We start from the raw sequence: 24,733 nt of genomic DNA on the forward strand, positions 1-24,733 counted from the left end.
ACAAAGCCCCAGTGAAACCTCTCACCAGCACAAAGCCAACAGCCCCTCCATGCAGCCTTCAGCCTGCACTCAAAACCTCAAAAGCAGTGGGAGTTCCCTTACTCTGGTCACCTGCCATGTCACACCCACTGGCCCCTTGATCAGCCTTGCCTGCCACACACACTCTCCCACACCCCGACTTCTGATTTCCTTCAGAAAATCCCTTTCAGCCAGCACACTCCTATAACCCCCACAGCTCTGGAGGCTCAGGCAGGAGGATCTCAAGTTCAAAGCCAGCCTCAGCAACTTAGTGAGGCCCTAAGCAACTTAGCAAGACCCTGTCTCAAAAAGGGCTGGGAAATGTGGTTCAGTGGTCAAGCACCCTGGCCAGGTTCAATCTCTAGTACAAAAAAAAAGTCCCTTTCAGCCCAGGCAGCTCCCCTCCTACCACCCAATGCCACAGCCTGGTTCAGGGATAGAGAGGCGGACCACCTCATCCAGAAAGACAGCCTTGATACTAGCTTTAGAGGACCCCTCTCTACCTGCGCTTGCAAGCTGGGAAATGTTTGCTGCAGCTGCCCTTGCGGCCTGAGAGCCCAGGTTCCGGTCTTGCTGCTGCTGTACAGCTCCATCCACTCTTGCTGATGGCGGCCACTCTGGACATCCAATTGAATGAGCCATAAACCCTCTCCTCCACTAGGGCCAGGTTTGGGTTGAGTCTCTGTGCTGGGACCTACCTAGTCCTTCCATCAGCACCAGCGATCTGGCCAGGTCCAGAGGCTCAGGAGGCTGAGCAGAAGACTCACAAGTTCCAGGCCAGCCTGAGCAACTTAGGGAGACCCAGTGTCGCCACCAAAAAGAGGCTGAAGAAGGCTCCCAGCCTTCCACTCTCAAACCCTCCCACTGGCTCTCCGGAGGCCAGCACTCTGGGACCCCTCCCCATGCTCTCCGGACTCCCCACGCTCCCTAGGGAACCCCCTCCCGGCTCTCCCCGCCCTGCGTTCTCCGCCCCCATGCTCCCTCTGACTCCCCTCCGGCTCCGCGGCCCGCGGGCTCCCCCACGCGCCCGTTCAGCTGCGATGGCCGCCGGTCCCGAGCGAATGCGACAGGGCCCCAGGCGCTGAGGCGGGAGGAGAGGTCTGCTTCCCAAGGGTGGCCAGGACCCCGGGGCCCCGCCGGCCCACCAGCGCGCCGCGGCCTGAGGACGTCTTGGGACCCTCGAGGAGCGCCTACCTTGCGCGACCCATATACAAAGCCCGTGCGACTCGCAGGCAGGAGGGTGGGTCACGGGCCCTTTAAGGCGGCGAGCGGGGACAGGGGGGGGTGTCCTTAGCCATCATTAGCATGTCCCCGCCCCCTGGAGGAGGGCGGGCGCGCAGCTAGTCCCGCGGAACTGAGCGCCAAGCGGGTGCGGCGGGGAAGGGCGCCGGCCCTTTAAGGCGGCGGGCGGGGCGAGAGGTCATTAGCGTACATTAGCATGCCCCGCCCCTCGAGGCGGGCGGCGCGCGGTAGTCGGGCTGAGCTGCGCGCGGGGCGCGGGGCGCGGAGCCGAGCGGAGCGGATCGCAGGGGCGCGGGCTGCGGCCGGGCGCGGGGACCCTCGCCTCCGCGCCGCCGCAGCCCCGAGAGCGGGATGGGGCGCCGCGCCGCTCGGGGGCCGGGCCCACCGCTCGTGGGACTCCGGCTGCTACTGCTGCTGCTGCTGCTGCTCGTGCTGGCGGCCCGCGGGGGCTGCGCCGCGCCCGCACCTCGCGCAGAGGACCTCAGCCTGGGGGTGGTGAGTGCATGGCCCGGGGCGAGAAGAGCGAAGGTCCCTGCGAGCTACTGCGCGGGTGAGGGGTGAAGCCCACCTGTGAGTCTCGGGTGAGGGGACCCGGGGCGCCGGGACCCACGTCCCAGGCAGGGAAACTGAGGCCGGGGGCTCAGGCTGAGTGAGGCCGGTGCTTCCAAGTCGGGAGGGCGCCTGGTCCCTTCCCCAGTCTTGCGCTCCATGCACACGCAGCTGTAAGGAGCCTGGGGAGCTGGGGGAGTCACCTAGCCAGAGCCCAGGTCCCCGGCTTGGAGCAGTCCCAAAGCGGGGGAGCCCGGAGGGTGGGGACCGCCATCGCAGCTGCCGTGAGCAGTGCGCCCCGCGTGCTTCCTGGCGGGAGCAGTGAAGGGCAGGGTCGCGCATCCCTGAGCTGAGGGAGGGCCGAGGCCGTGCCTATGGGCGCTGGGAAAGCCTGTGGTCCCGGAGATTGCCCGCTGAGGGTTCGGAGAAGCCAGGAACCGGTCCCCAGCCCCCGCTGAGCGCGAATGTTGGCCCCGTCCCTCTTCCCTTCCTCTGTGAGGGCGACGATCCTTGCCCTGCCTTCCCTTTGGTCCTGTCCTGAGCCCAGTGAGGACTCCCTACCGTTCCAGGCCCGCCGCAGCCTCATCGCCTTCCCGGCCCTCCAGCCCCTCCAAGACGCTTTCCCAGGCTTGGCTAGAGAGCCCTGCTGGGAGCCGCCCAGCCTCTTCCCACATCCCTCTGCTGCCTGCCTGCCCCATCTGAGTCTCCTGCAGACCCTGAGGGTTTAGATGAGACTTCAAGGATCTTGCCAGCAGGTTGGGGTAGGCAGGCGAAGATGCAGCCACCTCCTTTAGCTGAGTTGTTATGAGGCCCCCACCTGTGCTACCCCGAGTCCAGGGAGATTCAGGGACCCAGGCCAGGGTGGCCTTCTGCCCAACACAAGCGGCCAGCCCACGCAGGCAATCTCCTAATGGGGTCCTGGCAGGCGGATCTCAGCATCACTGGCCTTCCCAGCTCCCAAGCCTCTGGTTCAGGCAAGTGGCCTGGTGGATTTCAGGCAGGAACATTCCAGTGAACATATAACCCCTTGGTTGGCAGGACTTGCTCCAGGGCCATCCCTGAAGTCATCTGGGAGGGCACTGGCCACCTTCCCTCCTGCCCACTTTTGGATGCCCAAAGGGCCCCTGGGGCAGGCTCCCTCCCACCCACCTGGCTTCTGAATTTAGGGCCCCCTCACATCAGGTCCCTTTGTCTCTGGGGGTCTCCCGGCTCCCCCGCTGCAGTGCATACCCAGGGGCAACAGTGTCCCAGCTCCCAAGGTGCCACAAAAGCAGCTGCCAGGAGGGCCTACAGAGTTAGGGTCAGCACCGTGGGGGATGGAGCTGGTCCAGCCCAGTTAGTTGATCAGACCTGGTGCAGTTGGGAAGTTTCGTGCCGTCCCTGGCCACAGAGACTGAGCCAGGATCACGCTCCTGGCTGGCACCAGGAGCCAGCCTGGGCTTCCCGGTTCTTTAGCACCCCATTTGTCACTTGCCCACCCCCACTCCCACCCAGCAGGCCACTGAGCAGGGGACATAACCCCAGCCTGGTCAGAGGCAGTGGGGCCCTGGCATCCCACTGGTAAAGAACAAAGACAAAGTGGCAGATGCCACAGGCAGCCCCCAGTCCTGGCCCCCACCCGGGGCAGGCCTGGCTCTCTGGCGTGGGCAGACTCGCCCCTTCTGCTCCCATGGTGGTGAGGCGGCGCCCTCTGGTGGCCCCCAGCAGGGATGACGCTAGAGAGCTTCCGGCCCCAGGGGGGCCAGAAGACTGCAAGGGCTGGGCCCTCCAGATCTCCCTGGGGGCACCCACTGGGGGTTTGGGTCTCAGCGCCAATGAGGAGAAGGGCCGCTTTGTGCGAGTGACCCAGCCTATGCCAGACAGCACTGAGCCCAGCAGTTGGGAGGGGCTGCCCAGCCCAGCCCAGGGTCTCTGCACAAAGCTGGATTGAGGCCTCGGCTGTGAGGGTAGCGGAGGGTGGCCGTTCAGGCTGTACTGGAGCAGGGCAGAGGAGCCACTGGGGCTCCTGGGCCTGTCCCCACTGCAGTGCCCATGGGCCTGGGTTTGTCCCCTTGATTCCTGAGTCTGATGCCCACAGCAAAAAGTGTAAGCCCTGCAAAGGTTCTGGGGGTACGGTCATTTCCCTAGGATCAAGAGGTGGGCATATGCTCCTGAGTCTCCAATCCCCTGCTGTTCTTGCTTGCAGTCCATCTTGGTGGAGAAGGTCCTGTAGGATGACCGGGTCTCCCCTTGGGTTTCATTGCATGGATGTCACCTCCTTAACCAGGCTTGGGGGGACATGCCAGCTGTTTTGAGTTCCGTGCCACCACTAGCAGCCACTGTGTGCTTCCAGGGGTCCTGGATCTATCTGCTAGGGCAGGCCCAGGAGTTGGTGCATGGTGACTGGTTTGGCCAAAGTCCTTCCGAGTTTCTCCTCTGATTTCTGCTCCCAGAAACATCTGGTGCTGTCACCTGGCACACATTGAGGGGGTTTTGGTCACCTCCCGGAGGGCTGACAAGATGGTACTGGGACGGCAGCAAGCGGGAGGCAGGACACCAAAGCACACATCAGCCTGCATGTCCCCTTCCTGGGCACTGGCACCCTCAGGCCTGGACACAACCAGCCACAAATGCCCTCAGCACCAGCACCCAAGCAAGCCTATAGCTGCTCTGTGCCCTCAGCTCTATGTCCCCGCCTGGCTCAGGGCCCAGGATGTCCCCTGCACCCACCTGAGCCCTGAGAACGTCAGCTGTCACCCTGGTCCTGCACTCAGAGGTGAGAGGGTGCTGCGGTGGGGCCGGGGGCAACTCAGGGCTGGGCACTCACCTGGCATGCACAAGGCCCTGGGTTTGATCTTTGGCACCAAAACAAAACAGTAACACTGAGAAGGAGGGCATCGCTGTATCCCTTGCTTCGTGGTCCCCTCTCGATGGCCGTCAGGACCCAGGCTGCTGCTCACCTGCTCTGTGACCTAAGCGCCAAGCCTCAACCTCTCCTCTGTACAGTGGGAACAGGCTGCTGCATGTCCTCTGGGTGGCACCTTCCTGAGGGCTGGGGCATGGCAGGGTACCCTCCAGGGCAGCACCTTCCTTGGGGCATGACAGGGTGCCCTCCATGGTGGCACTTTCCTGAGGGCAGGGGCATGGCGGGGTGCCCTCCAGGGTGGCGCCTTCCTGAGGGCAGGGGCATGGCGGGGTGCCCTCCAGGGTGGCGCCTTCCTGAGGGCTGGGGCATGGCAGGATGCCCTCCAGGACTGTTCCTTCCTTGGGGCATGGCGGAGTGACCTCCATGTGGCAGCTTCCTGAGGGTTGAGGCATGGTGGGGTGCCCTCCAGGGCGGCTCCTTCCTTGGGGCATGGCGGGGTGCCCTCCAGGGTGGCGCCTTCCTGAGGGCTGGGGCATGGCGGGGTGCCCTCCAGGGTGGCACTTTCCTGAGGGCTGGGGCCTGGCCAGGTGCCCTCCAGAATGGCGCCTTCCTGAGGGCTGGGGCATGGCGGGGTGCCCTCCAGAGCAGCTCCTTCCTAAAGGTCCTGAGGACGCTTTGAATGCCTCTGGTTTTCATGCTGTTGACTGTGACATTGATGACATGGAGCCCTGGCTGTGGGTGCAGGCTTGGTACTGGGCACACAGGGTGCTGTGTGTGTTCACTGGGGGCCTCTGGGCACCTTCCTGTCGCAGCAGGCCTGGGGGGCAGGGCCTCGCACTGACTGCAGGCTGGCTCCCCACCTGGCCTCCTGCTCCCCACCTCTCTCCTGGGTGCCTGTCCCCGCTCTTCTCTCTCCCGGGGTATCCTGGGCTGGGTCCTGCTCTGGCTCTTTGCTCTTGCTGTCCCCACTGCCACAAGCACTCCTGGGCTCATCACCTGGCTAGCTTTTCAAATGTCACCCAGGACTGTTCTTGAGACCTGCTTAATTGGTCCCTCATAGCACGAAAGCAGCAGCACAGGCACCTGTGTGGTGAGCCTGGCTTCCAGTCCCAGCCCTGCCTCTACTGGCTGTGACTGTGGACCAGTGTCCTGACCACTCTGTGCCTTAAGTTCCTCATCTATTAAATGGGTAAACAGCAACGATGCTGACTTCATAAGACTGGTTCACAGCTATCTCCCAGCACCCTCTGGGTGCCAAGTGCATGGCAGAATGGGATAGCCCGGTCCTCCCAGTGCATCTGAGTACTGTGGTGGGCCTCAGCCAGTTTCCAGTGTCCAGTGCAGGATGGCGGCTGACTGTCAGAGCCCTTAGGTGATCGCTGCTCATGATGTGAAACCCCTGAGGCCACTTGTGTGCTGTTGGCCGTTCATTTTCCCCTGACTGCGGGGAAACAGTGGTCTGCCCTACTGTCCCCAGCACCCGCCCTCAAGACAGATGGGCAGACACTCAGAGGAATTTGCAAGTCCCCCCCCCCCCCCGGGGAGATGCCCAACTGCAGGCCAGCTGCAGAGTCACCGCCAGAGGCAGCTGAGGCCTGGCCTGTGCCTTTATCCTGTGGCTGAGCTGTGCTGAGTGGCGCTGGCAGGTTACCCACCCTCTCTGGGCCTTCGCTTTCTTGCCTGTGAGTGGAGGTCATGCTGACCATGCCTCCACAGGGGCTTGAGGCAGCAAGGGTGGAGAGGGCGTGAGAACAGGTGCTGGCCGCAGAGTACTGCGGCTACTGCCCGGGGCATTGTGACAGGGGCTACAGGGGTCCACTCAGCCATGGTCTTGTGAACGACCTCTGAGCCTCAATTTCCTCATCTGTGAGATGGCCTTATGGACTTGCTGCCCCCAGGCTGGTGGAATGAGTCAGCCAGGGCCGGAAGCGGTGGGCGGTCAGCCCATGCCAGCTGAGCCGGGGGCGCGTGTAGGTCAGTGCCTGCAGCCCAGGCACAGGGTGGCCCCTGACAACACTGGGGCTTCGCCGCTGGGGGTCGGGGCTGTGGCTGGTGCCTGGTCGCAGTGAGTCAGTGCGGCCGGAGGGGCTCGCTCCCTGTTACCCGCGGGACTCACGGACCCGGCTTTCGCGCCAAGCACCCTCCTCCTTAGGGCCGTGGAAGACCCGGTTTCAGGGAGACCCGGTGTCAGGCTGCGATAATCGCCACCGCGGCGGCAGCGGCCAGGGCGCGGCGGGCTGGGTCCCCCGCGGTCGGCCTCAGCGGGCCTGCGGCCTCCGCCCGGGAGCCCTGACCAGGTGGGAAGGCCGGCCGGCCGGCGGCTCCTCCCCGTGGCCTTCTGGAAGGTTCACCCCGCCGCACAGCGCCCGCTGCTGCAGCCTCCGTTGCCCTGGAGACAGCGGCAGTCTCCGTGGCGACAGTAGAGCGAGGACCGCAGCGAGCAGGAGGCAGGCGGCGCGGCCGGCTCCGCGGGTCCCGAAGCTGCTTGGGTCCCAGTGGGTCCCCAAGAAAAGCCAATGGGCATAGCGGGGGAGGGTGCCCTCGGGACCACCCTGGGCCTTGGCTCTGCCAGCCACGGAGGGGCAGAGGGGCTGGTGCATCCTGGTGGGACGCAGCAGGGCACCTCTTCTGCAGCCTCTACCCCCTGCAGGGACAGCCAGCTCTGGGTGGCTCTTCCCAGGCTGCTCAGCCCGCTCTGCTGCCTGCTGCCTGGGGCCCACTAGCCTCGTCCCACACAGCAAATGAGCTCAGTCCCCAGCCAAAATAAAATGTACACAGCCTTGGGCACTTGGGTACCTGCCCCTTCTGGAGATTGGGAGGAGCTCGAAGGCTGTGCCAGCCATGCCTACCCTCTCCAGGCCTGCCCCAAGGGCACCAGCCCCCAGGTGTGGTCCCAGTCTGCACTGCCCCAGCTTCTCTCCCAGGTCCCAGGCAGGCAAGGTCTGGGACAGTGGGCCCTCCTCCTGGGACCTTGCCCCTGGTAGGTGGGGGAGGTGTCTACTAAGAGGGCTGGGGTGTCCCTGCCTGGCATCAGGTAGGTCGGGGAGCTTGCGGAGGCCTTCAAGGAGGTGAAGAGCTGGTGCAGCCGAAGCCGGGCTCCTGGCAGAGGCTTCACAACTGTGGTTTCTGGCATTAGAGAAGAAAACTGCAGGGGCTGGGATTGTGGCTCAGCGGTAGAGCGCACGCCTAGCACGGGCAGGACCCAGGTTTGATCCTCAGCACCACATAAAAATAAAGGCATCATTATGTCATTCTACACCTAAAAAAATAAATATTTAAAAATTAAAAAAAAAAAAAAAACATTAAAGGAAAAAAACTGCAGGACCAAATTTACAAATGGCCGGTGTGATGAAGCGTGCCTACCATCCCAGCAACCTGGGAGGCTGAGGCAGGAGGACAGACGCTGAAAGCCAGCCTCCATAACTAAAATGAAAAGGGCTGGGGTGCAGCACGGTGGCACAGTGCTTGCCCGGTGTGCCCACAGCCTCGGGTGCATTCCCTGCAAAACCAGAAACAAAACCTGAAAATGTTGGTCAAACCCTTTGGAAAAACCACCATGCATGTGCTCCCTGGGAATGCTGTTGGGTGTTCCAGGGCCCCGGCAGTGACAAATTGTGGGACACTCGGAACATCCTGTTGATGGAACTCGAGTTGGGAGGTAGCAGGTTGGAACCAGGGCCCCATTGCACTGCTCACCTCAGTGGTCATCAGGTTCCTCCCAAGGCCCCACCATGAAAGTCCACTTAGAGAACCTGCCCAGTGGCCTTGGAGGGGTCTCCAGGAATCTCCAGTTGTGTGCACTCTTGGGGACCTCCTATCAAGGCTGAGAGGGGAATCTGGGTTGGGAAAAGGATAAAGGAACAGAGGCAAGATCCCAGCAAGGACCCAGTTGTCACCTGGAGGGGGAATCTAGCTGGTCTGCAAGTGTATGCAAATGATATGCAAATCGTGGAGACTGCCCTCCTGGTTAGTAACTTGTCCCTTTTGAGGTCCTGGGAATCTGGGAATTCAGAATCCCATTCCCGCAAACAGCTGGCTTCCTGCAGCACCTTCCTTCCAGCACCAGCCCACAGGACAGGTGGCGGGGACTGACATGTGGCACAAGTGAAATGAGAGGATTTTTAAAATATCCATCACAAAGACCCACCCAGACCTAGCTAGGAGCAGTGGGGCGCACATGCCGTCCCAGCCACTTTGGAACTTGAGGTGTAGAGGGTGGCAGGGGTTTTGTTGTTTTTCATACCAGGGACTGAACCCAGGGGTACTGAGCCACATCCCCAGCCCTTTTAGTTCTTTATTTTGAGATAGGGTCTACACTAAGTTGCTGAGGCTGGCTTTGAACCTGTGATCCTCCTGCCTCAGCCTCCTGAGCCCCTGGGATTCCAGGCATGTGCCACCGCTTCCATCCCGAGGACAAGTTTGAGGCCAACCAGGGCAACTTAGTGAGACTCTGCCTCAAAATGAATTAAAAAGGCTGAGATGTGGCGCAGTGGAGGGGTCACCTGGCGTGTGTGAAGCGCCAGGGAGCCCCAGTATGCAAAAAGGAAAAGAGGAGGGGCTGGGGATGTGGCTCAAGCGGTAGCGCGCTCGCCTGACATGCGTACGGCCGGGGTTCGATCCTCAGCACCACATACAAACAAAGATATTGTGTCCGCTGAAAACTAGAAAAATAAATAAATATTAAAAAAAAAAAAAAAGGAAAAGAGGAGGTCTGCTGGTTGGCCCTGGCATGTCACCTGGTTCACACCCTTCTTGAAGCAGGTCCAGGGTTGGAGTGGACACAGGGAGTCCCTGAAACCCAACCTCTGGGTGCTCCAGGGCCGGTAAGCTGTGACTGGGGACAGAGCAGTGCTCATGGGACCTTCACTGCCTTTTGCACAGTTGTACAGCGCCACCTGGTGGCGCAAGGGGCCACAGCTGTGGATGGGGCTGCAGATGAGGCCCACCCCAGGACCCAGGGCCCCCTTGGTGGCAGTTCGACCTGCCTTCCTGCTTGGCTCAAGGGTCAGGTGACCCTTCTGCCCACCACTCGCTGTTTCCAACATCCCAGATCCTCCATACAGAGCACCTGGGCAGTGCTGGTGTGAGCCCCTCCCACCTCCCCACTGACCCGTCCTCAACCACCCTGCCAAGTCGGCACTGTACTGGTTTCGCTGCTGAGAAAGCAGCCCAGAGGGTCTGACCACCCTTCCCCAGGCTGCACAGCAGAAGGTCCAGTGGGCAGCCCAGGCCCTAGGCCCTCAGTGCCGTTCCTCTGTGAGGTCGTCTCTTGCCTTTCTTGACGGGGGCTTCAAGCCTTCAGTCCTAGACCACCCTTAATAGGTAGCCTGGGGCCTGCATCTGGTGCTGGCCACACTGAAGAAACTTCTAACTTCACTTGTGTCCCCTGGACATTTTGCTGCCTCAGGAGTGAGGTGGTGCAGAGCTGCTGTGAGCAATTGCACAGGTTGGGCACTGCACAAGCCCGTCCTGGCTAAGAGGCATCAGGTTTTTTAGGTGCCTATAGAGTAACTGGACAGAGGGCGTCGGGCTGGGGTGGTGTTGCTCAGAGGCCTGCTCCCTGCGTCGTACTGGTCTAGGCAGCTCTGCGTGGAGCCGCACCGTGGCCACCCCTCACTCTGCTCTCTGTCCCTAGGAGTGGCTGAGCAGGTTTGGCTACCTGCCCCCAGCGGACCCCGCGACAGGGCGACTGCAGACGCAGGAGGAGTTGTCCAAGGCCATCGCCACCATGCAGCAGTTTGGCGGCCTGGAGGCCACTGGCATCCTGGGTCAGTTCTATGGACGGGAGGAGACACCGTGGTCCCTGTTGGGCCGTGCCGGCCTGGCCACTCCCCTCCTGGGCCCTGCCCCTTGGTGGGCCTCATCCGACAGACCTTCCCCAGGACCAGGGGAAACAGGCCTGTGCCTGAGGCCCGTGGCCAGAGTCCAGGCTGCAGCTTTTGGGGGCTCCTGGGAACCTCGGGCTGGGAGGCAGGTGGGCCAGGCCTGCTGCTGACCAGCACCCCCCCCCCCGCAGATGAGGCCACTCTGGCCCTGATGAAGACCCCGCGCTGTTCCCTCCCTGACCTGCCCCCTCTGGCCTGGGCTCGAAGGAAGCGCCAGGCTCCGGCTCCAACCAAGTGGAACAAAAGGAACCTGTCGTGGAGGTGGGTGGCCAGGCCAGGAGGGGAACACCAGGCCTGACAGGGTGTCACGTGCCATGGTGTCACCTGCCACGGTGCCTGCCATGCCAAATGCCACCAACCAGGGACTGAGACACCTGGGATTGATTTTCTGTGTTCTGGAAGCCAGAAGCCGGTCCTGCCCAGAGGGGATGTCCCAGGTGTCCCTCACCCACCTCTGCTCCCCTCTGCATGTGGCCTCCTCTCTCAGGGTCTCTGCCTCCTGCCTCCTATGGGGAGGCCCCTAGATTGGGGATTGTCTCACGCAGTCCCTTCCTTGTGCTCTCAGGTCTGGGAGGAGGGGGTTAGTGGGCTGCCCTTCTGCTGGCCCCTGAGGTCAGCACTGGCTCAGGTGGCCCTGGCTGACGGGCCCTGTGAAGCTCCAGCAGGGCAGGCTGCAGACCCTTGCTCCTCAGCCCCCTGGACCCTCCCTCCTGTGTCCAGCTGGGGTGACTCCTGGGACCTCTGAGGAGGGACAGAGGCAGAAGGTAGTGGCACACCCTTGTAGACCCCACAGCCCCAACGGGGGAGGATGCTCATCCAGCCTGGGGCATGGCCTGTGCTCCCCGGCCTGGACCTGCTGTCCCCCCCCCCACCACAGGGTCCGGACCTTCCCACGGGACTCAGCCCTGGGCCCTGACACGGTGCGGGCACTCATGTATTATGCCCTCAAAGTCTGGAGTGACATTGCCCCGCTGAACTTCCACGAGGTGGCCGGCAGCGCCGCAGATATCCAGATAGACTTCTCCAGGGCCGACCACCAGGACGAATACCCCTTCGACGGCCCTGGCGGCACAGTGGCCCACGCCTTCTTCCCGGGAGACCACCACTCTGCAGGGGACACCCATTTTGACGATGAGGAGGCTTGGACCTTCCGCTCCTCTGGTGGGTGCTGAGTCCCTGGGACCCCTAGGCCCGGGCAGCCCCCGCAGACTCCCTGAGGTGACGCGGAGCCACCCAGCCCTGAGACCAAGCGGCAGGCGGGCCACGTGCCCCCAGCCAAACTGGCGTAAAGGTGCCTGTGAGTGGCCAGGCAGTCCCGGCTCCAGCCATCCCTGGGTATCCATGAGCAGCCAGGCTGGCCTCGCCCGGGCCTCTCCTAGTGAGGAGGGCCCGGCCCATCGTTTGGGGCCAGGCCTGTAGCTCCAGGGTCTGGGGACCCACTTGACACCCGGGCCTTTGTGCTCGGGGACTCGGCTGGTCCTCAAAGCCTGAATGAGCCCCGCGTGGCCCAGAGAGGTTGCTGCCTGCTATGAGCATGCAGGGGACCCCCAGGGAGAAGCCGAGACCCCACAGAGCCGCAGAGGGAGCGGGCAGTCCCAGCAGAGTCCCCTGAAGGGACGCAGCACCAGCACCACCAGGGCAGCAGGCCCCCACATGTGGCCCCAGACTGCAGGGGAGAGGGGGTTGCTCATGCAGCTCCCATCCCCCAGATGCCCACGGGATGGACCTGTTTGCAGTGGCCGTCCATGAGTTTGGCCATGCCATCGGGCTGAGCCACGTCTCCACCCCCAGCTCCATCATGCAGCCATACTACCAGGGCCCCGTGGGCGACCCGCTGCGCTACAGGCTGCCCTACGATGACAGGGTGCGCGTCTGGCAGCTGTATGGTGAGTGTCCCTGAGGCCGGACACAGGTCCCCTGGACGTCCTGAGCTTGGCTTAGCCGTCCTCAGACTGCCCCGTGCCAGACACACTGGCTGCCCTGCGTGAGTGGCAGGAAGGGAGCAGAGGACCAGCTGGCCTCAGCCTCTCTCAGAGCCCACCCTGGGTCCCTAGGAGCATAGGGAAAGCCACATCTGTCCCCAGTTCTCAGGATCCTGGTAGCAGCAATGGGGCAAGTGCAGGCCTGTGCAGAGCAAGGGGCCCTGAAAGTCTCCATGGTCCTGAGAGGGGACAACTGTCCACACAGGGGAAAACCAAGGCACATGGAGGCAGTCAGCTTGCCCAGGGTGGACCACAGGAGCCGGGGCCAGTCAGCTTACCCAGGGTGGACCACAGGAGCCGGGGCCAGGCAGGTTGCCCAGGGTGGACCTCAGGAGTGCACGGGCCAAGCTGAGCTCCGCCCCAGGGCCCCTCCCTCCTGAAAACCATCAGAAATAAGGCTAAAGAGCCCTGTCCCCCATCCTGGGAACCCGAGCCCCAGATAGGAGGTGATGAGACCCCTGCATCCTGGTCCCGGCCATGCCCGGCCACTCCCCAGTCCAGGGCCCAGGCCTCACTCTGTGCTGTCCCTGCCACTCTCCACCGATGTCCATGGGGCTAGAGGAAACCCATGGCCTCGCCCATGAGGGGCAAGTTCCTCACCCATCCGTCCCCAGATGGGGTGTCGCTTTCACTGCAGTAAAACGCACATCCCGCAAAATTCACCCTTTGAAATGTCCATGTCTAGCCAGGTGCAGTGTCCCCCCCCCCCCCGTAATCTCAGCAGTTTAAGATGCTGAGGCAGGAGGATCACCAGTTCAGGGCCAGCCTCAGCATAAAAAACTTAAATGGGCTGGGATGTGGCTCAGTGGTCCAGAGCCTGGGTCACTCCAGAGAGACCAGAGCCTGCCAGCCTCTCCTCCTCCCCAGCCCCAGCAGCCAGGGCTCTTTCTGTCCCTGCGGTTGGCCTGCTGGGGCCACCAGCGTGGCCAGGCAGGCCGTCCAGGGCCTTCGGCCGCTGGTGTCTTTCAGGGTGCACAGCGTCCTCAGGTCCCACCACGTCTAGCGTGTCAGAGCATGTTCCTCTTCACACCGAGCTCCTGCGTCCACGTACCTGTGGTGACGGGCACTTGGGCTGCTTGCCCCCCTCCCAGGGCAGCTCTGATGGCGCTGTGAGCGTGGTGTCCGGCTGCTCTTGGACACGTGCTTCCCATCCTTCTGGTTTTTGCAGCCGTGGAAACTGAACCCAGGACTTGTTTCTGGGCACCAGTGCCCCCCACAGAGCTGTGGCCTGTGGTCGGCCAGTGTCCCCACCGAGCCGTGGCCCAGTCCTTTGTATTTTATTTTGAGACAGGGTCTTGCTGAGGTGCCCGCTGGCCTGGAATTGCCATCCTCTGGAGGGGCCGGGATTGTGCATGTGGCTGCCGCCTGGCACCACTTCAGTTCTTGCAGGTGGACAGGGAGGGTCAGGCGGGCCAGCGCTGGGCAGGCTCTGAAGGCGGCCTGAGTGCTTCGTGGTCCCTCAGGGCCATTCCTGCAGTGGGAGGGGTGCTGGGGGCCTGTCAGCCCAGAGGCCTGGCTCCATCCTGGGGTCTCCCGAGGGCCTGCAGGGAAGTGAGGAGTAAGTTCCTGGGCTGGATGCTATCCTCCTTGTTCCCACAGGTGTGCGGGAGTCTGTGTCCCCCACAGCACAACTGGATACTCCAGAGCCCGAGGAGCCGCCCCTACTGCCAGAGCCCCCCGACAACCGTTCCAGCACCCCGTAAGCCATGGCCCTGTCACCATGCGGTGGCCTGCCTATCCTCATCCAGTGTGCCCAGATCCCTGTGATGCGCAGGCTGTGTGGGCCCACTGGCCGGCACCTGGCCTCCCTCCTTCGCGCTCTCCATTTTTCCTGCTTCCTCTTTCCTTCCTTTCTTGTGCTGGGACTGACCCTCGGGCGCTGCACCCTGAGCCGCATCCCAGTCCTTTTCCTCTGTGGTTTTAAGACAAGGTGTCACCAAGGTGCCCAGGCGGACCTGGGACTTGCCATCTTCCTGCCTCAGCCTCTAGTCACTGGGCTTCCGGGTTGTCCAACCGCACTGGCCAAAGGGGCGGTCAAGGCAAAGGGTGCGTAGTCTGCAGGCCTGGGGGCTTCTGCAGCTGAGCACCAGGGCCCGTCCACTGCCCTTGGCCACACTGCACAGTGCTGGGGGGAGCCAGGGCCTCTGCTCCAGGCCGGCCCAGCCGCTGCCTCTCTGGGAGCTGGCCCCTGTCTCGGAGGGCCATGCACTCTGGCTGCTCAGCTACTCAGTGGCCCCTGATTGTAGGCCGTAACCAGGGACAGCCATGGCACTTTCTGTGGCCGTGTTCTGGAGGTGGGATTGGGGTCCATGCTGCATCAAGTGTGAGCTGGCCTCTTGGTGGGACACGGTTCCCCTCCGGCCCACAGTGCGAGGAGCACCCACAGCCTCAGTGTGCTCAGAGGTGGCCCCTGCCAACCTGGGACGCAAGGGAGCAGGCAAGCACGAGTCTCCCCTGAGGCGCTGCCCAGAACCCGTGGTGACGAGGGATCCTTGAGAGCACCTGCTCCCGTTCTTCCTTTTACAAATATATTCTGGCACCAGGGAACGGATCCTGGGCACTCAACCACCCAGCTCCACCCAGCCCTTTTATAGGTGAACACAATATCCTTATTTTACATGTATGTGGTGCCGCAGTCTGTCTGGGCACAAATAACCGAGCCGCCAAAAAGCCTTGTAGATTCAAACAACAACTCTTTATTCCCGAACTCTCACCAGCACTCTACACACACTTCCTGGGAACACACTTCCTCCACCAGGCTCCGCACACCAATTCTCTCAGAACCCTGCAATAACTCAACCCAGGAACTCCCAAGGAACTCCCAAGTAGCCGGTGCCTGCCCGAGGCAGCAGGATCCACCCTATTCCCAGCAGGATCCGCCCTAATCCCGGAGCAGGGTCACCTTTCAACCATTCCCTCTGGCAAAAATGCCAGGCTTCATTCTGACTAAACTGTGGCTCTCGACAGTAGCGCTGCTTGCCTGGCATGCCTGCGGCCTGGTTTCGATCCTCAGCACCACATACAAACAAAGATGTTGTGTCTGCCGAAAACTAAAATAAATAAATAAATATTAAAATTTAAAAAAAATTTTTTTTCCTGGTACCAGGGATTGAACCCAGGGGTGCTTAACCATTGAGCCACATCCCCAGCCCTTTTTAAAAAAGTTCTTCTTAATAGTTTTTTTTTTTTTTTTTTAGTTGTCAAGAGATCTCCATTTTATTTACTTATTTACTTGTAGTGCTGAGAATTGAACCCAGAGTATCACACATGCTAGGCAAGCACTCTGCCACTGAGCCATGTCCCCAGCCATTTTTATATTTTGAGACAGGGTCTCACCAATTTTCTTAGGGTCTTGCTAGGTTGCTGAGGCTGGCCTTGAATTTGAGATCCTCCTGCCTCAGCCTCCAGAGTGGCTGGGATTAGGCGTGCACCACCACGCCTGGCCCATGCCTCGTCTTTAAGAAGCCAATTCACAGTCCCGCCAACAGTGTAAAAGTGCTCCTTTCCCTCCACATCCTCGCCAGCATTTATTGCTATTTGTATTTTTTTTAGAGGAAAAGTTTATTTGGGGGCTCATGGTGTCAGAGGTCTCAGTCCATAGAAGGCTGCTCCGTTTCTGGGGGCTAACGGTGAGGCAGGATGTCATGCGAAAGTGTGGGCTCCGGGAAGCCGTGTTCCTGGGGACTGCCGTTGTGACTGGTGTGAGATGTAGTCTCAGTGTTGTCTTGTGCGTTTCCCTGGTTGCAACTGGTGTTGGACATTTTTCATATATCTGTGGGCCTTTTGTGCTTCTCTGGAGAAGCATCTGGTCCCTCTGTCCGTTTAATGAGGGGGATATTTGTTTTTTTATCGGTGAGTTTTTACATATTGTGGCTATGAATCCCCTGTCAAGAGAGCAGTTGGCAAGCTTGCCCCTCTGTGGGCTCCCCATGGGTCCCCTGTTGCAGGAAGCCAGGATCCGGGGGTGCGTGGCCTGGCGCCTCCTGCCCACCTGGCCCTCTTCCCGCAGGCCCAGGAAGGACGTGCCCCACAGGTGCAGCACCCATTTTGACGCAGTGGCACAGATCCGTGGCGAAGCCTTCTTCTTCAAAGGTGCCCCCAGGGCCCAGGGGTGGGAGGTGGCGGGATTCAGCCCACCGGGTCCCCAGACTCGCCACCTGTAGCCACCCCCTTGTCCCCTCAGGCAAGTACTTCTGGAGGCTGAACCGGGACCGGCACCTGGTGTCCCTGCAGCCAGCGCAGATGCACCGCTTCTGGCGGGGCCTGCCGCTGCACCTGGACAGCGTGGACGCCGTGTATGAGCGCACGAGTGACCATAAGATTGTCTTCTTCAAAGGTGGGTGGGCCTCCCCAGCTCCGTGGCCTCGCTGACGGAGGCTGCAGCGGCACCCACAGCACAGACGCACCTGATGGGAGGCTGCTCCGTGGTCTGCTCCACAGTCCAGAGCACAGAGCCCCTCGTGCCTTGTGCACTAGGTGGATACATATTGAGCACCTGCTGTATGCCCAGCCTGTGGTAGTTCCTATGGGTACACAGGGAGCAACGTGACAACCCAGGCCTCTTGCTAGAAAGCTCTCACGAGTACTAAGAATGTCAGCTGAAGGAGGGCTCAGCGTGGGAAGGACTCAGGTTGGCACAGAGCACCTGGAGCAAGGAAAGCCACATCAGGAGATGCCATTTGAGCCAGGCACAGTGGCACCTGCCTGTAACCCCAGCCACTCTGGAGGATCACAAGTTCGAGGTCAGCCTCGGCAACTTAGATCCTGTCTCAAAATAAAAAAGACTGGGGATATAACTCAATGGTAGAAATGCCCCTGGAACCAAAAACAACCCCAGAGTTCCAGAAACAGAGTTCAGGTCAGGGGACAGTCAGTGCCAAGGCCCTGAGGCAGCAGCCGTTCTGCTGAGCACAAAGAATGCCCTAGTTTGGGAAAGGCCTGGAGGCCTCATCACTGGGATAGTACTGAGCATTTCTCCAGTACCCATCCTCGGGAACAAGTCTCCTGGGCCCCTCCCCACCGTGGTCCAGAGTCTGACCTCAGTGAGGACAGGGCGCCCTGGGCTCCAGGAACACTGTCCAGGCCTCTCAACCCCATATAGCGCTGGCCGCGTGGGCTGTGCCTCCCATCAGTGCCGCCTCCTGTCTCTGATGAGGAGGCCCAAAGCAGCAGGATCCTCTTTTAGCCATGACTCCTGCAGAACCCCGGCTAGCAGGGCCACGTGCTGAGGCCCAGGACTTGAGCCCCGGGGAGGGTCAGCCCAGCAGTGGCCGCCTCCTCCTCCGGGAGGTGCAGAGAGCCTGGCTGCGGCTGCCTCTTGTAGCTGCTGCCTCCCTCCCGTGCGTCTCTCACATGGCCCTTGTAGTCCCGGGCACCTGCACTGGCAAGCCCTGGGGACCCTCGGGTGAGTGACGCTTCAGGAGAAGCAGGTGGGACCCTTGGGTGGTAGAGCCGGAGGCTGCCCCCGGGACCCTGCTCCGCAGCAGAGAGCAGCATGTGCAGTGGCTCCTGTAGTGTCTGTTCCTTGGCTGTGTCCCCGGGAGGATGGTGCACCATGAGCAGCACCACTGCTCCTGCTCTGCACATGGCCCACGTGGGCCCATCAAGACCCACAGAACCTCCTCCTTTTTCAAAATTTTATGTTGGGGGAAAAAAATCAGACTTGTAGAAAAACTGCAGAACTATCACATGGGCCAGGCACCGTGGTACTTGCCTATGATCCCTGCAGCTCAGGAGGCTGGGGCAGGAGGATCTAAGTTCAAGGCCACCTTCAGCAAAGTAACAGGACCCTGAGCAACTTAGGGAGACCTGTGACTAAATAAGATACAAAGAGGTCTGGATTTGGTCCCCAGGACAACCCATCACCAGGACAAGTGGCCCTGTCCCCAGGATAAGTGGCCCGGTCCCCAAGACAAGTGGCCCGTCCCCAGTACAAAAAACAAAACCAGCCAGAACAAAGAGTAGCAGGGTCTTCTGGACAGGGAGACGCAGACTGCAGCACGGCGCTCCTAGAGCCCCACAGAGCCCTAGCAGCCACCAGTGACCAGATGCCGCCATCCAGGGCACAAGCTCGCCTGCCACCTGCCCACAGGACCGCCAGGGTCCCCGTGTGCTTGGCTGCCTCCCTGGTCTCTGATCGGAACCTTCCCTGGGCCTGTGGTGCTGCTCCCCTCAGGAGCTCCAGGCCTCAGGGTCTGTGCCTCCCAGGGTCGGGTCCTGGGCTCCCACTGGCCGAGCATCACCGAGGGCTGGTGTCTGACCCGTCCCTCCCAGGGATGCTCCCTGGGGTCATCTGCAGAGGCTGCCCACAAGTTTCTCTGCTGCTATGCGTTTTGGGTGAGACGAGAGGCCCAGCTCCGTGGGCTTTGCACCCATGTCCCCGATGGAGCCTGCCAGTCCCTGTGCTGCCTGCTTTCAGCTGACCTGTGTCTTCCCCCAGGGAGTGGGACAGAGCTCTATGGCGGCTCTCGTATCCTTGACCCTTCCCTGCTACAGCATCACAGCTGACCCTATCTGGAACACTTGTGCATGAGTGAGTGTGTGTGCGTGTGTCTGTGGTGTGTGCGCATGTCTGTGGTGTGTGCGTGTGTGTGACACTGAGGACTCACCCAGGCTTCCCCATGCCAGGCAGGTGCCCCACTACTGAGCCACACCCAGCCCCTGGTGGTTCCTTTCAGTGGTGGCAGGAAGGAGGCCCGTGACAGACTCTGATGTTCAGCTGTTTCCAGCGCGTGACTTGGTGCCGCTGGGCATTGGCCTTCCACCCACAGAGCTCGCCATCTGCCCAGACTGAACACCAGCTGGCCCCTGGCGCCCGTTCCCTCTGTCCCTGGGGGTCTGGCTGCTCCAGAGCCTCCCTGAGTGCCTGCACGCACAACACGCTCCAAGTGCATCCTTGTTGGGGCCCGTGGCAGGACTCCCCTCCTTTTTGCTACTGGGGTTGCACCCAGGTGCTCCACCCTGAGCATCCGCAGCCCTGTCTGTCCTTTGCGACATGGTCTTGCTAAGGTGACCAGGCTGGCCTCAACTTGCCGTCCTCCTGCCTCAGCCACCTAAGCTGCTGGGATCATGGAGGGCGACACACGCCGGGCAGAATTTCCCCCACCTCAAGGCTGAATATGGTCCATCCTGAGGCCCCACTGCAGTCTGCCTGTGCGCACTGTGGGTGGAGCTGGGGCTGCTGTGCACAGGGCTGCTGCGCCTACAGGCCTCTCCAGGGATCCTGCTCAGTTCTTGGTCTCTGGCGGGGCGAGGGCCTCTGCCTGGCTCTGCTGGTCACTCTCTAAGGCGCCAGGCTGTGGCCCCGCCATGTTCGTTCCCACCAGCTGACCAGTGTGCCACCTTGCATCCTGGCAACCTCCGAGGCACCCTCCCTCATGTCCTCCCATGTGACTCAGACCCTCTGTCCAGCAAGGGGCTTTGAAGCATCTTGCTTACTGCATAAATCCACATGCAGGCCTCGGACCAAGCACCTTGCTTGATTTCTCCATGAAGACGTTCCTAGCCCCCTGCCCAGAACTTGGGTAGGACACGAAACAGCGTCCCCAGGCAGTGGCCAACTCACCCTATGTTCTGTTTATGGTCCTAAGTGGCCACCAAAGCCTGCATCCACAGGCTGCTGATTACATGACCGACCCAGGCCTGGCACATAGTAGGTGCTCAATAAATACCCACGAGGACTCCTGGGCACTGTGATGTGGGTGACCACTCTGCAGCCACGTCACCCCACCCCTGGGTGAGGGCGGCAAACATGGGAGCAGGCCAGCTGGAGCCCCTGCCCACGCTCTTTCTCTCGCCCCCAGGAGACAGATACTGGGTGTTTAAGGACAATAACGTAGAGGAAGGATACCCACGGCCCATCTCGGACTTCAGCCTCCCGCCGGGCGGTGTGGATGCCGCCTTCTCCTGGCCTCACAATGACAGGACTTATTTCTTTAAGGACCAGCTCTACTGGCGCTATGATGACCACACTCGGCGCATGGACCCTGGCTACCCTGCCCAGGGCCCCCTGTGGAGGGGTGTCCCCAGCACACTGGATGACGCCATGCGCTGGTCTGATGGTGAGCATGTTCAGGGGGGAGGCTGTGCAGCCTCAGTTTCCTCACCAGCAAAATGGCGGTTCCCTGAGCCAGGGCTTGCCTGTCAGCTGAGTCCTGACTCCCCCACCTTTCAGCCCATCCTCCACCCTGCCCACTCCCTCCACCAACACCAGCCTCCTCCTACTTCTCACACCCCAAACACACTGGACCCTGGGCCTTTGCACCTGTAGGGACTTCTGGATCACCTTCCTAGGCACCACACAGCCTGGCCAGTGCTCAACATCTTTCAGGACTCCTGTGCCCCCAGTTTGTATCTGCCCCTGACAGCATAGAAGCACCCCAGCTGGCCAGCCGCACAGGACAGGCAGTGTCCCTCCCTCTGAGTTGTGCCCTGACACCTAGCACAGCTTGCACAGGGCAGGGTCCTAGATAAAAGCCCAGTCAGGGAAGGGAACTCCAGAGGTGGCCCACCCACCGCCCCTGCCTCCAGTGGCTCCTCCTCCGTGGCGGGGCCCTCCCTCTGGTGTGGACCTGCTGGTATGGCTTAGCCTGGCCCTGCTCTCCGCAGGTGCCTCCTACTTCTTCCGCGGCCAGGAGTACTGGAAAGTGCAGGAAGGCGAGCTGGAGGCGGCGCCCGGGTACCCGCAGTCCACGGCGCGGGACTGGCTGGTGTGCGGGGAGCCGGCGGCCAGCGAGGCGGAGGCGGAGGCGGCCAGAGCGCAGCCCGGGCCGCAGGGCCGCGCGCAGGATGGCCTCGCCGTGTGCTCCTGCTCCTCCGCCGCGCCCGCGCCGCCCGCCTCGCCGCCGCCTCAGCTGCTGCTGCTGTGCGCGCTAGGTGCCGCCCGGGCCGGGGCGCGGTGAGCCGCGGGGCCGGGGACCCGCGGACGCCTTCCTTCTCGCCTGAGCGGCCGCCTCACAAAGGCGCAAAGGCGACCTCGCCCTGCCGCGTGGCGCAGCGGAGACCCTGCGCTTGGTGGGGAAGGGGCTAATAGATGGCCCTCCTGGCGTCCGTTGTCACCTTCCCGTGCGCTCCTGCGGGTCCGCAAGGGCCATTGTGCCCTTTTCCCTGGTAAAGTAGAGGCCCAGAGGAAAAACTCGGAGTGCAGGGCACGCTCTGGACATTCATAGACACTTGTCACCCACTCATCCATCTGATCCAGTGCCACCTGCTGGGAGCTGGAGCCACCTAAAGAGGGGGGCTTATGTCTACATCCAGTGGCCACTCAGGACCTGTCTGCCAAGCGCACAACTGCCCCACTGTAGGCCAGTGTCCAGGCCTTGCTCCACCCAGCCCTCTTATCCCAGGCTCCCAGTCTACAGAGCCCTGTCCCTCCTGCCTAGATGGAAATCAGGACCCTTGTCTCCATTGCCTCCCACCAGCTCCCCTCCCTGCCAGAGAGGTCATCTTCTCTCTGGACATGCCCATCCACTCCCTGGGCTGCAGAGGGCCTTTCTCACCTCTGGACCAAAGGTGGGGTTCATGCAGGAAGAGGAGAGTGGCCAGGGGTGAGCAGGGAAGTGCCACCTCTGTGACAATGTCTTCTCCAGCAGCATCACTGGGAGGTGTGGAACCTGCCCTGGATCTGGAGAAGCAGGAGCCCTGCAGGAGGACTTCCCCCTCTGCCGGCAGGCCTCCAAGGGAAGGAGGCCCCTGAATGGAGGAGGGAGCCGGAGTCCCGGCTCTGTGGGGTGGGGATCTGAGGCACAGGCACCTGGGAGACGGCACTCCAGATGCCAAGGTCCTGGGGTAGGTCGGGCCTGCTGGGCTCCAGCACTGCAAGGGATTTGCCCTTACAGCATGGGAAGTCAGTGGTCACCCTGCAGCTAGGGCGGGGCTGAGAGGACCCTTTCACAGGCAGGAAGGCTTCTCCCTTCACCAGATTTTCACACTTCCTAGTTCCAGGAGCAGAGGCCAGCCCATATCCTCCTGCCCCTCCCCATGCACTCCTCCCCAAGCCTGGCACCACCTGTGTCCATCTGTCCCTCTGTGCTCCCTGGAGCTAAGAATGGCCCTGCTGTCGGGTCAGACAGGGTGGCCTGGGAGGTCTCTGGGAGACCTGTCCCCTGGAAACGCGCCCTCCTGTTGTTCCTCCGCAGCGCCTTCCGCACACCAAGCTCCTTCAGCCTCCTGCCATGTTGTCCGGCAGCCTGTCGAGGAGCTGCCCTGTGGGTCAGGGGCGACTCTGAGGTCCCCGGGCTGGTGTCCCTCGGCTGCGACTGCTGCAGTCTCACTGTTGTCCTGACGTCTACTCTCAATAAAAACTTTTCTACGCCAGCTGGCGAGCAGCTCGGTGGGAGACCACCTGTGCAGAGTGCAGGAGGCCCTGGGTTCGATTCCCCAGAAAGGACGTTCCTACCCATCAGTGTCCAGTGAGGCCTGGGGAGAGCTTCATGACCCCCACGACCCCTGGAAATCCAGAGGACGTATGGCAGGAGTGTCCAGGCGGACTACAGCCCAGGCCAGGGAGACGCCCTGCTGGACTGACCCCGTTACGGATGCAGGCACTTCACACCAGAGACGTGACTTCATGTTTATGGGAGTCTCCGGTGGAGAGTAAGAGCCTCCCTTCCTCTGAGCCATTGGGGACACGTGCTGACCCTGGGCTCTGTCCTGCTATCCTGCAAGTCTGGATGTTTTCCGAAGGCCTCAGGGTCTGCTCTCCTCAGCCAGCTCCAGACCCCGCCGCCCTGGCACACGAGAAGGTGGTGCTGTCACCAAGTAACACCCACCATGTCCGCTCCTGAGAGTCACATTGAAACACGGGGGGCTCATGGGTCCTGGACTGCGCTGCGTGGCCTGGACAGGCAGCTCCCGCAAGGCCTGTGGGCCTCCACACGGTTCTAGTGCCTGGGTGTGGGTTCACAGTCCCACCAGCCCCCGGAAGCCGAGGTGTGGTGTGGCAGCAAAGCCACCAACCGCCCTTGTTCCTCACAGTCCTGGGGGCTAGAGCCATGGTCAGGGGGCCGTCCTGTTCTAGTGAGGGCAGTTCCTGGTTTGCACATGGCTGCCCTCCAGCTGCATCCTCACCTGGCTGAGCAGGTGCTCTGGGTCCCTTGTTCCCATGTAAGTCACCATGGTAACATGAGGGGTCCTGCTTGTCACCTCCCCAAGGCACCACCTGCTCACAGCGTCTAATTGGGATGGGGCTGCTAGCATGTGACTTGGGGACACAACTGGGAGGTGGGCCGCAGCTCTGAGCTGCCCCAGGCCACCGCCATGCCCTGCCCTGCCCGCCCCACCCACTGCCTCTCAGGGGTGGGTCACTCCAAAGACTGGCATGATAGCGCCCTGGGCAGCTACTGCTGGACTCTTCACCAGCCTCTCTGGGTCCTTGTAACCACCCCAAGGAGAGGGAAGGTGGCTGCTTCCATTGTCCACATAGGGAAACTGAGGGGCGGTGAGTGACCCACGGGTCATGGAGCTGGGGGAACGCCGGGGGCCAGGCTAGAAGCAGTCCCTGTCCCCAGCTGAGTGCCACCATGGAGGCTCCACACTGGGATCCTGGCATGCTGAACCGGTCCTCCAGGGCCACTCACGGGGCCAGAGCACCCACTAGTCCCCAAGGTCACAGGGCGATGTATGCCGGAGCCAAGGGCTTCTCTCTGGGCTTCATTCCTCCCAGCGCGCTCTCTCTCTCTCTCTCTCCCCCTCCTTCCCTCCCTCCCTCCCTCTCTCTGCCTCCGTCTTGCTCCCTCTGAGTCCTACTCAGTCACACTCAGGTAGATCAGAACTGGCAGGTCCTGGCTCCCAGGGACCCCAGGTGCTGGCCCTGGGCTGGAGCCCTGATGGCCTGGCCTTCCTCCCAGCCTGGGCCAGGTCCCGCAGGCAGCAGGGAGTGCCGTGGGCTTCCTGCCGCCCCTGCAGCAGGTCCTGCACTCTGACATGCTGCAGTCTCAACAAAACAGGCCACATCCTTAGACTTGAGGAGCTTGCAGGACAAACACAGAACACACTTAGACTCAGAATCTGCACCCTGCGCCTCGGCTAGCAGGGCAGGGAGGGGCACCTGGGGTGCCCAGGGGGAGCCAGGAGGGTGACCTCCAGACAGGCCTGTGTGAGGTAGGGGTGTGCTTGGAGATCCGGGAGGCTCGGGGGCTGCAAGGGTCAGCACAAGCATGGGGGTTTTCTGGGGCCACAAGGCCACTGCAGGGTTTGAGCAGCAGGGGGCCTGG

General features: G+C 61.8%; 1 protein-coding gene across 3 annotated transcripts; it reads left to right on the plus strand.

Annotated features, from left to right (window-relative positions):
- Positions 1-1,493: 1,493 nt before the first annotated feature.
- MMP17 (matrix metallopeptidase 17) lies at positions 1,494-22,820 on the plus strand. Of its 3 annotated transcripts, none has more exons than XM_081287250.1 (10): positions 1,494-1,755; positions 10,290-10,422; positions 10,671-10,800; positions 11,417-11,700; positions 12,249-12,425; positions 14,121-14,220; positions 16,531-16,613; positions 16,705-16,857; positions 20,324-20,581; positions 21,129-22,820. In XM_081287250.1, the coding sequence occupies exons 1-10, from the start codon at positions 1,612-1,614 to the stop codon at positions 21,419-21,421; spliced, it is 1,755 nt and encodes a 584-aa protein (XP_081143376.1). In that variant the 5' UTR covers positions 1,494-1,611; the 3' UTR covers positions 21,422-22,820. The 3 variants fall into 3 exon arrangements, with proteins under 3 accessions (XP_081143376.1, XP_081143377.1, XP_081143378.1); XM_081287251.1 differs by having other exon boundaries at positions 1,677-1,810; XM_081287252.1 differs by having other exon boundaries at positions 1,715-1,841.
- Positions 22,821-24,733: the final 1,913 nt, after the last annotated feature.

The sequence above is a fragment of the Spermophilus citellus genome (assembly GCF_964194105.1).
Source record: "Spermophilus citellus genome assembly, chromosome: 3".
NCBI lineage: Eukaryota > Metazoa > Chordata > Mammalia > Rodentia > Sciuridae > Spermophilus > Spermophilus citellus.